This window comes from Neofelis nebulosa, chromosome X, assembly GCF_028018385.1.
Source record: "Neofelis nebulosa isolate mNeoNeb1 chromosome X, mNeoNeb1.pri, whole genome shotgun sequence".
Taxonomy (NCBI): domain Eukaryota; kingdom Metazoa; phylum Chordata; class Mammalia; order Carnivora; family Felidae; genus Neofelis; species Neofelis nebulosa.
The window spans coordinates 126,306,019-126,321,143 of NC_080800.1; the positions used below are offsets into that span (position 1 = coordinate 126,306,019).

General features: G+C 62.4%; 1 protein-coding gene across 4 annotated transcripts in view; it reads left to right on the plus strand.

The window, feature by feature from the left end:
• ATP2B3 (ATPase plasma membrane Ca2+ transporting 3) overlaps positions 1-15,125 on the plus strand; it is a 61,955-nt gene that overhangs the window by 16,029 nt on the left and 30,801 nt on the right. For all 4 annotated transcript variants that reach the window (XM_058712187.1, XM_058712188.1, XM_058712189.1 and 1 more), the window contains exons 2-10: positions 1,830-2,182; positions 7,121-7,318; positions 7,425-7,682; positions 8,037-8,162; positions 8,778-8,903; positions 11,836-11,877; positions 13,284-13,448; positions 13,813-14,027; positions 14,574-14,816. In XM_058712187.1, the coding sequence (XP_058568170.1) occupies positions 1,975-2,182; positions 7,121-7,318; positions 7,425-7,682; positions 8,037-8,162; positions 8,778-8,903; positions 11,836-11,877; positions 13,284-13,448; positions 13,813-14,027; positions 14,574-14,816 (1,581 nt within the window). In that variant the 5' untranslated portion in view covers positions 1,830-1,974. The remainder of the gene's footprint in view (positions 1-1,829; positions 2,183-7,120; positions 7,319-7,424; positions 7,683-8,036; positions 8,163-8,777; positions 8,904-11,835; positions 11,878-13,283; positions 13,449-13,812; positions 14,028-14,573; positions 14,817-15,125) is intronic.

Sequence of the window (15,125 nt, forward strand, 5' to 3'; positions counted from 1 at the left end):
CCACCGACCCGTCCCACTACCTGTCTTCTCCTTAGGATCAGAACACTCTTTCATCCAGAAGAACGGCTCGCTCCTCCCCCTTGTTCTGGTCTTTTCACAAACGCGCCCCTGCCAAGAGGCCTTCCCTGCCCCTACCCCCAGCGGAAACCATTCTGTCCATCACTCTGTCACCTGCTGCGAACCCACCTCCAAGCCAGAGAGCACAAGGATGCACTCAGTGCTGTCACCTCTGTGTCCCCAGCACGGATGACCAGTGCAGGCCTGTAGTAGATGACAAAGTGGAAGGATGGGCAGTGGGAAGATGCGTGGGAGTGGAAAGGACGGCACGTTCTCGTGTCTGCCATTTTGTTCCCACATCTTCCGGCACCGAAGGCTGCTCCATGTGGAAACTGTCTAAAGGATTAACACTTAGGTGCCCAAACTTATAAAATGGGGATCACTTTTGATGGGCATTTTTTGAAGTGCCTCCCTGGGTCCCAGGCCTCCTGGGTAGGACTGCCCTAGGTATATGTGCCTTTTTTTGGACACGGCAGGGTCAAGCGTGCAGAGGAACTAAGGCCCCCACATGTTCTGAACCCCCTCGGGCCGGTCTTGTCCCCTGAGGGTTGTGGTGCACCCCTGCTTCTGGTGTCCCCTGGGCTCTGAGTAACAGGTGGGTCCTCTCCTGAGAGTAGGCGCCATAGGCTCTGGGCTGTGTTTCCATGGGCAGTTCTAGATCAGGAACCTGGATTGGTAGCCAAGTTTTGCTTCCAAGAGGATCCTTCGGAGCCTGCAGCCTCCCCAAAGGCAAAAGATTGGGCCCAACTGAGCCATGCCGTCGGGAGGCCTCTTTGCTGTTGTGAAGGCCAAGGCCATGTGCACTGACACTAGTTTAATCCTGGGAGTTTGACCTTTGGGGATGCTTGCACTCATGCTCCCAGCCTGTGTGTGTGTTGTGGGCAGCCCCCCAATTCAGCGCCTGGAGGGCAGAAGGGTGTGGAGGGGAGGGGACGGCACCGTGCTGTGGGCGGGCTGATGGGGAAGTCGCCAGTGACCTGTGGCTGCTTTCCACCTTCTCCTATGCGCCCTCTCCTTCACCCCTCCTCTTCTACTCCTTTTATCCCCTCCTTTCCCCTCCTGCCCTCCCTCTCCCTCCTCACCCCCTCCCCCCAGGCCACCTCCCTTCCTTGCCCCAGACCCCCCAGGTGCCCTCGGGGCAGCAGAGACACCCTGCACACTAAGTCTTGACCTGGCTCCCGGCTGGCCCCGCCCATGGCCTGGCCTGCTCCCTGGACCCCCCGCACAGCTCCAAGCCTGAAACCGTGAGCCCCAGAGGCTGTGCCAGGCCGCTGCAGGGAATTTATAGCACATCTGCTACACCGGGCGAGTGTTAATCAGGCAAGAGCAGGGAGCATGACAGAGGGGACAAGCTTTCACCCACGGTGGGGCACGGACATGAGAGAATTGTGGCACAGATAGCCTACCCACCCGTGCCAGTAATCAACGCCAGGACATCACCTCTGCTTCGGTGTGGGTTCCCAGACGGATTTGGGAGGCAGTCAGAGTCTCCATATCGCAACAGCAGACCCCTTCCAGGAGACACGAACGCTCCCTCCTTCCCCACCTAAGCGAGTCCTCCCGCCTTGGGTACTCGGGCTGGGCAGGACTAGGGGATGGCCTGGCAGCTGGGCCTGGCAGGGCATGAGGGCCACTGACCCAGCCTAGGAGGTGAATTTTGCAATCGGCAAGTCATGGCTCAGACTGAGTGCCGATTTTCGGAGAACGTTCTGGAAGAGTGGACCTCAGTCTTGTCTCAACTTCGCCCCTGGCTTCTTCTCACCTCTCCCCAGGTGTCCGTGCTCGGCCACTTCCCCGCTGCAGCTCCCTCCACTACACCTCACCCAGGCACTGGGACCTCGGGTGGCTGCCTGCCCCTAGCTGAGGCCGCACCTGTGAAGAGGTCGGGCACCCTGTCCTCCCGGCACGACAGGCGGGATGGGCGACATGGCCAACAGTTCCATCGAGTTTCACCCCAAGCCCCAGCAGCAGCGGGAGGCCCCCCATGCGGGCGGCTTTGGGTGCACACTGGCTGAGTTGCGTTCCCTCATGGAGCTCCGAGGGGCTGAGGCGCTGCAGAAGGTCCAGGAAGCCTACGGGGACGTCAGTGGGCTTTGCAGGAGGCTGAAGACCTCGCCCACAGAGGGTAAGGCTCCCAGCAGAGCCCCAGCGCAGGCCGCGAGTGCGCCAGGGATGTAGGGTCATGGGCCACCGGACACTTCCCCCAGTCTCCAAGGGCCATCCTGAAGACGTCCCGTACCCCCGGGGCGGGCCTGGTCGAGGACCGGGTGGTGCTTCTGCAGCAGCTTCCGGAAGCACTCTTGACCCTGACTGTGCCCTCCCAAGGAAGCCATCCTGCCCCCGCCACCACCGAGCGGGAGATGCTCTGTAGGGGGGTGAGGGGGATCGTCCTCTGGGTAACCTGGGGTCCTCCGGGAGCCGTGGCCTGACCCCCTCCATCAGCAGCAGCTCCCTGCTCTCGCTTCTTTGGATTAAATAGAAATCGAGCAAAAGAGGAGGGAAGGAAGAGGACGGCACGGTGTCAGGCTGGGCCCCAAATTGAAACCCCAGAAGCTCTTCTGGGCAACAGGGCAACAAGGTGGGACAGAGGAAGAGGAAGGCCAGGCCCCTGTCTGTATGCTCCAGGCTGTGTGCCCAGCCCCGTGTCTGGTTAAGGGGCACAGGAAAACGAGGGTGCCGGCCCTCTGCGGGCTTGGGTTGCAGGGGGCTCTCTCTGGAAAGGGGGGGCAGAGTGCTGAGTGGAGGTGCCACTGGCCACAGGCTGTCCCAAAGAAGCAAAGAAGCAAGTCTGGTGCTTGGGTGGTTCAGCGGCAGAATTCTCCCCTGCCAAAGAGGTGCAAGCCTCAGGCAGCATAGATCTGAGGAGATCTGCTGCCCAGAGCCTTGAGGAAGGCTGAGGAGCATTGTCTAGAAGGTTCCAGAGGCAGAGGCCTGACTGCCACCTTGGGTCCCTGCCTCAGCCCTGTAGCCCTTGCCCCCTGCACTGGAGGCAAAACTGTGCCTTGCTCTGCACCAGCCTTTCCCGGTCCTGCCTGCTGGGTCTGCTGGGAGGCCGGGACCACCAGGACCCAGGCTTGGCCCCAGATTCCAGGAGTTGGAGTGTTTTCTGGCCCAGCTGGCACCTCCCTGGCAAGGCTGCTAGGGCTGTCCCAGCCCAGTGCCAGGCCTGTTCTCAGCCAGCCCTGATTGATCTCATCAGCTCCCATCTCAGCTGTCACACCTTTGTCCACCCAGGGCTCTGGCCATCACCCTTGTCTGTTGCTCCCTGTCCCTGTCTGTGGATGGCACATGGGCTGGAGCAGGGGGTAGAGAAGGCCCACCCGGGAGGAGATGGGCCCAAGGGCCGGGTGAGAGGGTGCCCACCCAACCAGGTCAGGAACTCCAAGCCTAAGTGGCCTTCTCAGGGCCGCCTGGGTTCTCTTGTTTTGTGCTCTAAAGGGACCCAGCCTGGTGTGTTGTGTTATCAGGGCAGATGGCTTGGCTCGGGGCCAGAGGGATCTCTCTCCTTCCCCCCTCCTTGCCCCCCCCTCCGCCCAGGATTTGGGGCAAGGGGGGAGGCTGGGGTGGAGGGCCATTTAGCCACAAGGGCTCTGGCCTCTTCCAGATAAAAGGAAGCAGATGGGCTTCAGCTGGCAGCTCTTTCCTCTGCCTGTCAGGCCTTGTTAAATATTTAAAATGTCAAGGCCCCTGGGAACCTGCCTGATTCTGCCACAGCGGCTCTGGAGCTCGCCCAGTGCCTATGGAGGGGCGGGCATGGAGAAGGGCAAGTGCCCAGGTGGGTGGCCAGGCCGCAGCAGAGGGAGCCGGCCAGGCCTGACCTGCCTCCTGAAGAATGAGCAGTGCGAGGACTACCCCTCCCCACACCAAGCCCAGGAGCCCTGGCCCCCAGTACACCTGCCGACTTGGCCCTGGAGTGTTCACCCAGATGTCCCTGCTCCTGCCCAGACACAGTGGCCTGAGCTTTAGGAGGGGCCAGCTTAGCCGCACCCTGGGCCCCACATCAATCCCCTGGCAAGGTGTGCTGGCAGATGGGTGCTTTGGGAAGGGTGGGGGGCGTGGGGACGTGCATGGTGTACTGAGGGGGGGGGGGATTTTGTCTGTTCCCGGCAATAAGCACGTCAATGGGCTCAGGCTTTGTAGCTATCCAAGAGGATTCCAGAAGCCAGAGAACCGGGTCTTGGGCCAAGCTCAGTGGGAAGCCCACCAGGGGGACCTGGGCCCCAGCCCTTCCCCTGTCTGGCCTTTACCAGCAGCAGTCATGGAAAGGAGAGGGCGGATTATCCAAGAGCCGCACGATGTGGTCCTAATCCAATTCTGATGGCATCTGGCCTCTGCTCTGGGCAGGACACTCATCTGTGTCCAAGCCAACCAGCCGGCCCCTGCCCCAGCACCTGGACCTGGGCCGCTGTGGGGGCCTGCCGACTGGGCACATGCTTGGAGCCAGAGGGGCTGCAGCTACCTTCTGTCCCCCACATGAGTACCTGAGCAGCTGTCTGGACCCCCAAGCCCAACAGGAAGGCCATGGTCTTGGGCTGGTGCAGGGCAAGGGAGAGAGAAGCGTTGCTAGAGTATCAAGGGCAACCCAAGGCCAAGGGACAGGCTGACAGTGGGAGGGGAGGAAGGGAGCCAGCTCACTCCTGGGGAGGGGGCCCCAAGGGCCTGGCTTCCCTTGGGGACAATCTGGCGTATGGGGTGAGGCAGGCAGGATGCAGACTTATGGTGGCACAGGGACCCATGGGCTCTCTCTTGAGGGTCTCCAGATCCGTGCCCTTTCTCAAGGCAGGGGCAGTGGAAATTCCGGGTGTCTGGGAGAGCGGGGGTTCAAGCACTTCCATAGTACTGACCTCACTTTTCATATCTCTTGTAGCTTAAAGATGCAGGCCTCAGTTAGGAGTGGGGCACAGGCCCTCAGCTGGGACCCCAGGCCCTAGGAGCTGAGGTCCTGAGCTTGTCCCAGACACCCAGGTGGAAAGTTGCAGCCTTCAGAAACCGGAGCCCCGGCAAGGCCCAGGCACCATGAGGCCTGGGGAGAAGGGCAGGGGCAGCCGCAGCCCCACTGGGTGCAGAGATGTGCCCAGGCTGTGCCCGCTGTGGGCTTTTGCTCTTGTCAGGCCTTCCACCTCTGGTGGGCTCCACCCTGCCCCTCCCCAGGCCCCTTCCCTGCCTAGTGGACAGCCACCCTCCTTCCTCCCAACTCTTTCTGCACCCCACTTAACACTTCCTTGCTATCAAGTCCTATGTGCCTTCCCAAGCCAGCTGAGATCACCCCCATAAGCTGGGGAACCCGCCCCCCATCTGCCCTGCCGGTAGCTCCCTGCCCCCGGGAACTGCAGTCCAGTGTCTGCCCACGAGGTGTCAGTGTGGAGCCGGACCCTTGGGTTCAGGCCTAGAAGGAAACAGCATCCAGAGGGATGAGGGTGGGGCCAGGGGTCGGTGTCCGGCGGGCCCGCCTCTGGGGAGGGTGGCCAAGTGGATGTCTGGCCTCGGGAGGAGGTAGCCTGGATGTCAGTTCCACATGGAGACTTCTGGTAGCTCCAGGCATGGGCCTGAGGGGACTCATGCTGTAGAGGCAGAGCCCCAGAGGGCTTGGTGCGGGCCTGGGTGGGAAGTGGGCTGTCCCAAGGATGGGAAGTAAGGTAAGGGCCCAGCCTCGAAAGCCGGAGCTCGCCCCTTGGTGAATGTTGATTCTGAGCCCTTCACCCCAGCCCCAACACACTAGAGTGCCTGCGATGTGGCGGGGGCCTCCCAGGGCTCTAGAAGTACGGGTCAGGCCTCTCAGCCTCTCAGCCCTCCTTCAACATGTTTCACCTGCTCTGGCCACCAGGGGTCCCCACTGAGACCGGCTTCTTCACCCTTCACTCTCCTCTTCCTCTGCCTGGTGGCCTGGGGACACCGTGGCATCAGTATGAATCACTCACTGACAATCCCAGAGCCTCAGAGACATTCACCAAGTGCCACATGTGCAGCCCCAGAGGAGGCAATAGGTGGGGGCGTGGGCAAGGCAGGGAGCTCATGTCCCATCCCTGCCCTTCGCCGTGACCCCCAGCTCAGAGCTCGAGGTTGGCACTGCAGTGGGGTCTAGGGAAAGCATTAGGAAGGAGGCAGCTGACTCCTTCCTGACGGCCACGAGAGCTCGGGGCAGGGGCAGTTCCTACGTACCTCCTGGTGCCACGGGTGCCACACCCATGCTCAACGGTATGGGCAAAACTGACGATGTTTTGGGGCCGCCAGAGCCGACTGTCTCCCGCGTCTCGTCAGATGACACAGGTTCTGTGTCCCTCGCGCATGGCTTGGCCACGCCCCCCTGTTGATGGCTTAGCATCTGTGAGGCTCCCGTCATCCTGACCTAGGGTCAGGTGCACAGGGCAGCAAAGGAGTCCTGGGCTGCCAGCAAGAGCTCCGACTCACAGGCACAGGGCCCTTTCCCTCCCTGGACTCAGTTTCCTCCTCTGGACCCTGGAGGGATTGTACGAGCACCTCGGCCCACTCACAGCCCACAGGGGATCAGCTACCCCTGATCTGGGCCTGAGCCCAGGGCCAGGCTGACAGCAGGCTGCCACACCTGTGCCCTCCACCCCAGTCTTGTACCAAGCCCTGCACTCCTGCGAACACCTGGGCTGTTCTCTTCTCCTGTCTCCAGGTGACACTTGGCCATCCCTGGCCCAACTGGGTTCCCTCTGCCCACCCCTACCCCGTGGTGGCCGTTATCACCGTCCTTCCCATCTTCCCTCTGAAGGGACCCACCGTAGCCCATAGACGTCCCCAAGCATATCAGGAGGACCACCGAACCCTTCCTCATACCAGGGGCTCCACATTGTTGCGAGTCGCACGCCTGAGCTGTCCAGGCAGCTGGAGGGCACACACGCCCACATACCTGTCCTCGGGGTTTGCAGAAAGGCTTGGAGGACCGGGCAGGTGCAGTTCCCGCCTTCCAGGGGCTTTCAGGCCAGAGAACAAGACAGGCACTCTGGGCGAGCAGGGGAGAAAGGGGCAGGGCCTCACGCTGTTGGCCCTTCCCATCTTCTTGCTCTGTGTCCCTGCTCTCCATCCCTGCACCACACAGGCCTGGCCAACAATGCCAATGACTTGGAGAAACGCAGGCAGATCTATGGGCAGAACTTCATCCCTCCCAAGCAGCCCAAGACCTTCCTGCAACTGGTGTGGGAGGCCCTGCAGGATGTGACGCTAATCATCCTGGAGGTAGCTGCCATCGTCTCCCTGGGCCTTTCATTCTATGCACCGCCCGGAGAGGAGAGCGAAGGTGAGCAGGGGAGGACCCGGCAGGAGGGAAGGAATGGGACCTGAGCCGAGGGGCCTCAGCGTGACTTTCCTGCCACCCCACCCTTCCCTGCTGTCCTCGGGTGCAGCATGCGGGAACGTGTCAGCTGGGGCAGAAGACGAAGGGGAGGCCGAGGCAGGCTGGATCGAGGGAGCCGCCATCCTGTTGTCGGTCACCTGCGTGGTGCTGGTCACGGCCTTCAATGACTGGAGCAAGGAGAGGCAGTTCCGGGGCCTGCAGAGCCGCATCGAACAGGAACAGAGGTTCTCCGTCATCCGGGACGGCCAGCTGCTGCAGGTTCCAGTGGCCGCACTGGTGGTGGGCGACATCGCACAGGTCAAGTACGGTGAGTGCATCTGGCAAGGGCCTTCCCCACCCCCTCCCCCCCCCCCCCCCCCCCCCCCCCCCCGGTACGTGGGCCTTCACCTGCGGGACAAGGCGGGGCAGGGGCAGCAGTGGGCGGTGGGGGGGGCTCAAGCTGGAGACAGAGCCCCAGGAAGCAGGCCGTAGGGGGCGGGATTTGAGGGCCAGATGACAGGGCTGGAGGTGCAGATCCTCTCCAGAAAGGAGGAGCCTGAAGCTGAAGGGAGAGGGCCCCACCCCCTAGGTTCGAGACCTCTCCTGGGGCAGGCGGGAGGCAGCAGGGCGGAAGGCTACCTGGACCCACAGCGTGTGGTTCCGGCTGCCTGGCCGGCCTTAGGAGACCTGCTACCTGCTGATGGCGTGCTCATCCAAGGCAATGACCTCAAGATTGATGAGAGCTCCCTGACAGGCGAGTCGGACCACGTGCGCAAATCAGCTGACAAAGACCCCATGCTGCTCTCAGGTGAGGCCTCGGGGCACTGGCCAAGCTGTGGGGGGGGGGGGGGGGGCGGGGGCAAGATGCAGGCTGGCACTGCCCTCTGGACCAGTTCGGCACCAAAGAGCCTTGGAAGCCATCTGGCCCAGCCACCCCCTCAATCGCAGGCCTCCTGAGTCGCCCTTCTGGCTGGGGAGTCTGAAGTTTTTGCCCCCAAGAGGCCAGAGTGGCCCGTGGGAGGCCTGATGGTGGTCGCTCTAGCCACTGGGGAAGGAAATGGGTGCTCCCCGCCTCAAAGGTCCCCTAATATCCTGAAGAAAGCTCCTAGAACGTTTTGGCCTAGCCCAGCATTTATCCCGGTGGCAAATGCAGTGTGAGACAGGACAGAGAGGCTGGAGGCCCCAGGTGGACGCTGTGAAGACCTCACCTTGTGTTTCTGGGCAAGCAGCTGCTCATGTGTGTGCCTCCGGGTCCCCTCCAAGCCAGGAATGAGGCTTCGTTCTAGGATTAGGGTCAACATAGCCTCCAGGGGCCTCCAAACACCGAGTTCGTGCTTCTGGGATTCCTGGGGGAGAACTTGTAGGTGTTCAGCCACGCCTCCCTCAAGCAATGCAAATCTGTCTCGGTCCCCCGTGTTCCCAGGTACCCATGTCATGGAAGGTTCTGGAAGAATGGTGGTGACTGCTGTTGGTGTCAACTCCCAGACAGGAATCATCTTTACCTTGCTTGGAGCTGGTGGGGAGGAAGAGGAGAAGAAGGATAAGAAAGGTAAGGAAATAGTGACCTCCGGTTCCCAGCTGCAGCGAGAGCCAGCCTTGAGCGGTGGGAGGCCGTACCTTCTCTTCCGATTCCTTTGGAGGACCTGCTTCTGGCATCTTTGCCCAAAAGCTTTGGGAAGTGTGTGCCAGGGTGGGGGGAGTGCCCTGCCTGGGGAGGGACGGGGTTGGAGGGACAGAGGCCAGCCGCCTTGGCTTGGGAGAGTGCCCCCAGGGACCCTGTGCCCGCTCTTGGGTGTGCTGACGCCCCGTGGTGAGGTGCCGAGGGCCCCACCAACATGGCAGCCAGGGAGATGTGAGTCATACAGCCAGAGGTAGAGGGCTCCCAATCGAAATGGACTGGACTCCCCAGAGGATGTCTGAGGCCAGAGGAAGCTGGGATGGGGTGGGGGCCCAGGGGAAAACAGTGTCAAGGGACAACTGTCTTGTGAGAGTCCAGCTCCCTGGCACACGGCCGTCCCACTGCCTCCTTTCGCCACTGCCCCGAGCCCCAGGCGTGGCCTCTGTCTCCTCCAGTCCTCAGAAAAAAACTATGGAGCAGTCCTCAGCACCACCCCACGCCCGGAGTCCCAATCCCACCAGGCAGGACCCCGTTCGGTTCTTTGTTTCAGGCCCGCACCAGGTCACGACTCACCTTGATCTAACCTGGGTCTCCCCCGAACCAGGCGGGGAGCAGAGTTTCCTAGAGGTGTGCCTTCGAGAACATTCGCTTGGGTCCACTCGGAGTACAAAGAAGCTGCACACATGTGGAGACAGCGTGTGCTGAAAGCCCGCAGCCAGGGTCCCCGGGGGGAAGTGAGACAGAGGGGTGCCGGTCACCAGCCCTACATCAGTCAGTCAGGGCACCTAGACCGGGCAAACAAGCGGCGAGGGGACAGGCCAGCATAAGGAAGGATGTGCCAGTGTCTCCAGCCCTAGGCTGCCCTGCTCCTGGAGACAGTGAGAGAGGAGGTGGGTGACCTGATGTGGCCTAGAAGCTTCCGTGGGCCCCGTCTCCCAGCAGCCAGCCAGCACTAGCAGACCCTCATCCACATTTGCCACACCAAGCATCCTCTCCCTGCGGGGCTCAGCGCAGTTTCTCTCCACCGTGAACAGCCGAGGGGCCGCAGGCAGGCAAACAGGCGGGTGGGTGGGCCCTGGGCCTCCTCCAGGCTGGACTGGGGTACCCATCCCCCTCTCCAGGGAAGCCTTCTCCTCCCCTGCAGCCCTGTCCCTGAGATGTTGGTGGTCTGCAGGACTTGGTTTTGGGCCCCTCCTCTTCAACCTTGACAAAACCCCACCAGTCCCCCCAGGCCCCTCCCCAGCTCTGGCTCGTCTGACCCTCCCTCTACTTCAGCTGCCCTAGGCTGAGCTACTGAGGGGTCAGAGGGGGCACCTCCACAGCCGGCTCCCTGGAAGAGGGGAACCCTGAGGGGGGTGGGCTGGAGGAGAGGGGAACAGAGCTGGCCAGGCTCCAGGCAGGGGCAGCAGCACCCACAACTCCCCACCGAGGTGTGAGCCCAAGGCCCGGCTGCTGCTGCGGTGGCCAAGCCAGCGCCCCACCCTGGCCCCCATCCCCACTCCTGCTGCCTCTCAACCCCATCTCTCAGCCCGATGCTCCCAGGCCACCTGCTGCCCTTCAACCTGTTTCTTGCCTTTTGGCCTTGACTCCTAGTCGCCCTCCTACTTGAGGTGCTCTCCTTCCCCTCCTCCCCTCCCTGGGCTTCTGTCTTCCTCTTCCTGTAGTGCTGATCCCGCACGTCCCTCCCTCCTCCAGAGGCCTCTCTGGGCCCTTCTGCATTGTCACCGTGTGTCTACAGGTGTCTCCTCTCCCCCCAGGAGTCTCCTTCACCTCTGAGCCTCCCCACTCTGACAGAGGGACAACCTGCATACCACCCCAGCCGGGAGGGGGCCTCTCTCTCCTCCCTGGGGCCCCCAGACTAGACCCCACTGCCTAGAAGCCACCTGGCACCCTGCCTGCGCTCCTGGATCCCCAGTGACATGAGTTATTGGGTATTGGTCAGCACACAAACCCCTCCTGTCACACGTCAGTCATTTCCAGATCCCGGGCTAGCACTTGTGTGGTCCCTAAGAGAGCTCTTTGAACTGATGCCCCCACCACAATGCCCTAGGGAAGATGAGGCCAGAGGGGCTGGTACAGAGCCCGACCCAGAGCACAGTGCTGGCCTCACTGCCAGCGCCGTTTACCTTGGTCTTGGAAGCCAGTCACTGCCCTGGTCCCCAACACCCAGCTGCGGGCTTTGTGGTTGCAGACCACATTCACGAATGCGCCCCCCGTCCCCGCCGCCGACACACAGGTCCAGCTGGGGCCCAGCCCATTCCGTGTACCATTGCTCCCTCCAGTGCCGGGTGCCTGACACCCATGTGGGCATTCAAGGCCAGCAGGTTTCTAGAGTCTCCCTTCTCTGTCCCTCCAAACACTCTGCAGAGCTGACTGCTGGCTGCGCTGCACAGAAAGCTGACCGCTAGGCCACTAGGGGTCAGGGACCACCTAGGTAGACAGTTCATGCCACTCCTGTGGAGGGGGGGTACATATCCCGACTGGGGGGGCCCTGCTCAACGTGGCAGACCTGGGACCAGACACCTGGCGGCTCTCACTCCCCGTGGCGGTAACCTTTTCAGAGACTTCCCCCACTGCTGGGCACACATGACCCAGGGGTCGTCCAGGACTGGCTCGGGGAGTTCACTGGAGGGCCGGGCCCTCGTCTGGGAAGCCAAGAGTGTGGCTCTCGTGGGCCGAGAGGTGGAGAGAGGGCATCAGAGCAGGCCCGGGGAGCACAGGGCCCTCCTCCCCGCCCCTTTGCACCGCGCTCTCTGGCCTCGCTGTCTGTGTCCCGCTGTCCTGTGTGCGTGTGCGTGTGCATGTGCCAGGGCCACGTGGATGTTCTGAAGCCTTCGTGTCTGTCATTCCTCTTCCGTTGTAGGCAAGCAGCAGGATGGGGCGATGGAGAGTAGCCAGACCAAAGGTAATGCGCGCCCCGTGCTCAGGGTGGGGTGGCGGAGGGGTGCGGCACAGGGTGGGGGGCCGCCCGCATCAGTTGCTGGAGCAGCACCCAGAGACCAGGTGAGTGGGGCGGGGGGCCCCTGTGCAGACCCTGCCAGAAGTATGCAAAGATCACCCGTGAGGAAACTGAGGCTCAGAGAGGGTGACTCACCCAAGACCACACCAAGCCTGTGGGTTTCCCGGTCCAGCTGCCTTTCTTCTGGGCTTTTGAGGCAGGGTGACCGGGTGCCGGTCCAACACCCACTCTCCTCTTGGCCCAAATGCCTGGTAGGTGCTGATGCCGTGTGGCTGGGATGAGGGTTGTCAGCGGTGAGGGGCTTTGGAGGGAATCCAAAGGTGTAAAGCACGATACTTGCCCTCAGGAAGGTCAGAACGCAGAGAAACGGACCCAGGGGCAAGACTCAAGTGCATTGTGGGGCCCAGGGGCCCAGGGACCAAGACAGGGTCAGACAAGCAAACTAGAATTCAGAGGATAGCTGAGGTTGGGAGGGATCTGGGTCAGGGGGACAGCCTGATGGCTAGGGTCCCAGGCCGGGGCAGGAAGTGCCAGTCAGTGGGGCGCAAGACTAGAGTGACCCAGCTGGGTGGGGCATTGAGTATCACTGAGGCCGTGGGCTCTGGCCTGAGGCCCCTGGGGACAAGAAGCCTTGTGGGTCAGGGGCAGTGTGAAGAGAGCAGGACCCAGTGAGGGAGCCACGAGGACACCACCTGTCCCAGACAGAAGGCGAAGAGGCAGCTAGAGGAGAGAGAGGTGTGAGGCTCGCCCATGGTGGCCCATTCTGGCAGGAGCCACCTGCAGCCAGGGAGCGGTCTGAGGAGGGGCACACAGCGAGCCGGGGCTCTGATGGAAGTCAACGCGCCCACTCGAGAGGCTGACAGGAGAATAGACAGCCTAAGCAGGGAGCAGGGGAGAAGAACGCAGGGGCTCCTAGGCCTCCTGGGGAGGGGGGCGGTGCTTGGACACCAGTGGGCCACTGACTCAGTTCAAGGTTCTGGAACGTTCCCTGGGCCCCAGACCTCTGCTGTCAGGTATTGAGATTTGGGGCATTATGGGGCTGGCCATCCTGTCTGTGTGCCCAAAGTTGCTCATGCTTGTGTCTGTCCTCCTTTCCCCTGAGAAGCCCGAGACAACCGTCTCTGCACTGACCACAGCAGCACTGGAGCCTCCCACCCATCTCGGGAGGGCCTGAGCTGCCAGGGAGACGGGAGGGAGAGGAGACAGCCCCTGGGCTAGGTCACACTCAGAAAGCAGAGAAACCCCTTGAGCCCCATTTCCTCTCGTATGGTGTGGCACGTCTTTCCCTGTGAAAGCCCCTTGTAGCTGCTGCCTGGGCCCTAAGTTTGGCTGTGGGGTTCCTCTGTGCGCAGCCAAGAAGCAGGACGGGGCAGTTGCCATGGAAATGCAGCCCCTGAAGAGTGCGGAGGGTGGGGAGACTGAGGAACGGGAGAAGAAGAAAGCCAGCGTGCCCAAGAAGGAGAAGTCGGTCCTGCAGGGCAAGCTCACCAAACTGGCCGTGCAGATCGGGAAAGCAGGTAGGGCCAGCGGACGTGTGGTCCAGGGGCCACCAATGGGCGAGGACACCAGGTTCCCGGGCCTGAGGCCAGGCTGTGGAGGGCAAGTGGGAAAGGGATGTTCCAGGGGGCGCGGGCCAGGTAGCAAGGGGACCCCGCCAGGGGCCGGCAGTGGCCGGCAGGGGCCGGTCCGGCCCCCATTTGGAAACCGTGGCTTCCAAGCGTCCGTCCGCAAGGCTGGGGACCGAGTGCCTCCCCCGACCTGGCTGGCCGTGGCGCGGTCTGCAGCCTCCCTTACCACTCCTTCGCTCTTGCTCTCTCCCTCCCTCGCCCCGGCCGACTCCCTTTCCCGCACCCACCCTCTGTGGCTTCCGTGGCTGGGCAGGGCTGGTGATGTCTGCCATCACCGTCATCATCCTGGTCCTCTACTTTGTGATTGAGACCTTCGTCGTGGACGGCCGGGTGTGGCTGGCGGAGTGCACGCCCGTCTACGTGCAGTACTTTGTGAAGTTCTTCATCATCGGTGTCACTGTACTGGTTGTGGCCGTCCCGGAGGGCCTGCCTCTTGCTGTCACCATCTCCTTAGCCTACTCTGTCAAGGTAATAATTATAAACACAGTACGCGTGAGAATGCCTTCATACTAGGGTACAGACCCAGAAACTGGCGTTCCAAGCCATTAAGCAAGTTGGGATCGGTTGAGGGGAGAGTGGGGCGGCTGGGATGAGCTGGACGGCAGTCAGGTGGAGGGATAGACCTGGCATCTGCAGGTCTGAGGACACTGCTGTCCCTTGCAGAAGCGGGTGCAGGCGCAAAGGGTGATCCGGAGAGGGCCGAGAACACCGGGAGACAGTGGGGGGAGATGGCATTGGGCGGGGGGAGCACAGAGACAGCCAATGACCTGAGCGGGGGGCCATGGGCAGGGGGGAGGCCCCGGGGAGCCCTGGGAAGAGGGAGCGCCGCGAGTCGACCGCTTGGCCTGTCTCACGAGAGTCCTCCCGCTCTGCCGTCACTCCAAGCAGTACCCGGCCGCGAGGGTATGTGCCAGCTGACACATGACCGGCTGATGACCTCTTGCTCCCCTACCCCATGGGCCAACCTTTCCGAGGACAGCTGGCTACCTAAGCCCTCATCTATGCCCTTTACAGAAAATGATGAGGGACAACAACCTGGTCCGCCACCTGGATGCCTGCGAGACCATGGGCAATGCCACAGCCATCTGCTCAGACAAGACGGGCACGCTCACCACCAACCGTATGACCGTGGTCCAGTCCTACCTCGGGGACACCCACTACAAAGAGGTTCCGGCCCCCAGCACCCTGACCCCCAAGATCCTCGACCTCCTGGTCCACGCCATCTCCATCAACAGTGCCTACACCACCAAAATACTAGTGAGCAGGGAGCAGGCGGCAGGCTGGGCCAGGTCGGGGTGGGATGAGGGCAGGGCGCCGGGCCGGAGGCTGCGGCATCAGGGGTCACCAGGGCCCCTCTGGACTCCTGCCCTGGCTTCTGGGAGGGACCTGCAGGTTCTGGAAACCCCCTCTGAGCCCAGTGAGTGGTGGGAAGCCTGCCCACGTTGGAGTCCGCATGGAGGCCCTCCTCGGCTCCCTGCCACCACACCCTAAAGACATGGTGGCCACAGCCAGGCCGGGGTCCTGGGGACAGCAAGGAGGGGAGACTTGGGCCCCCAGTGCCACGCT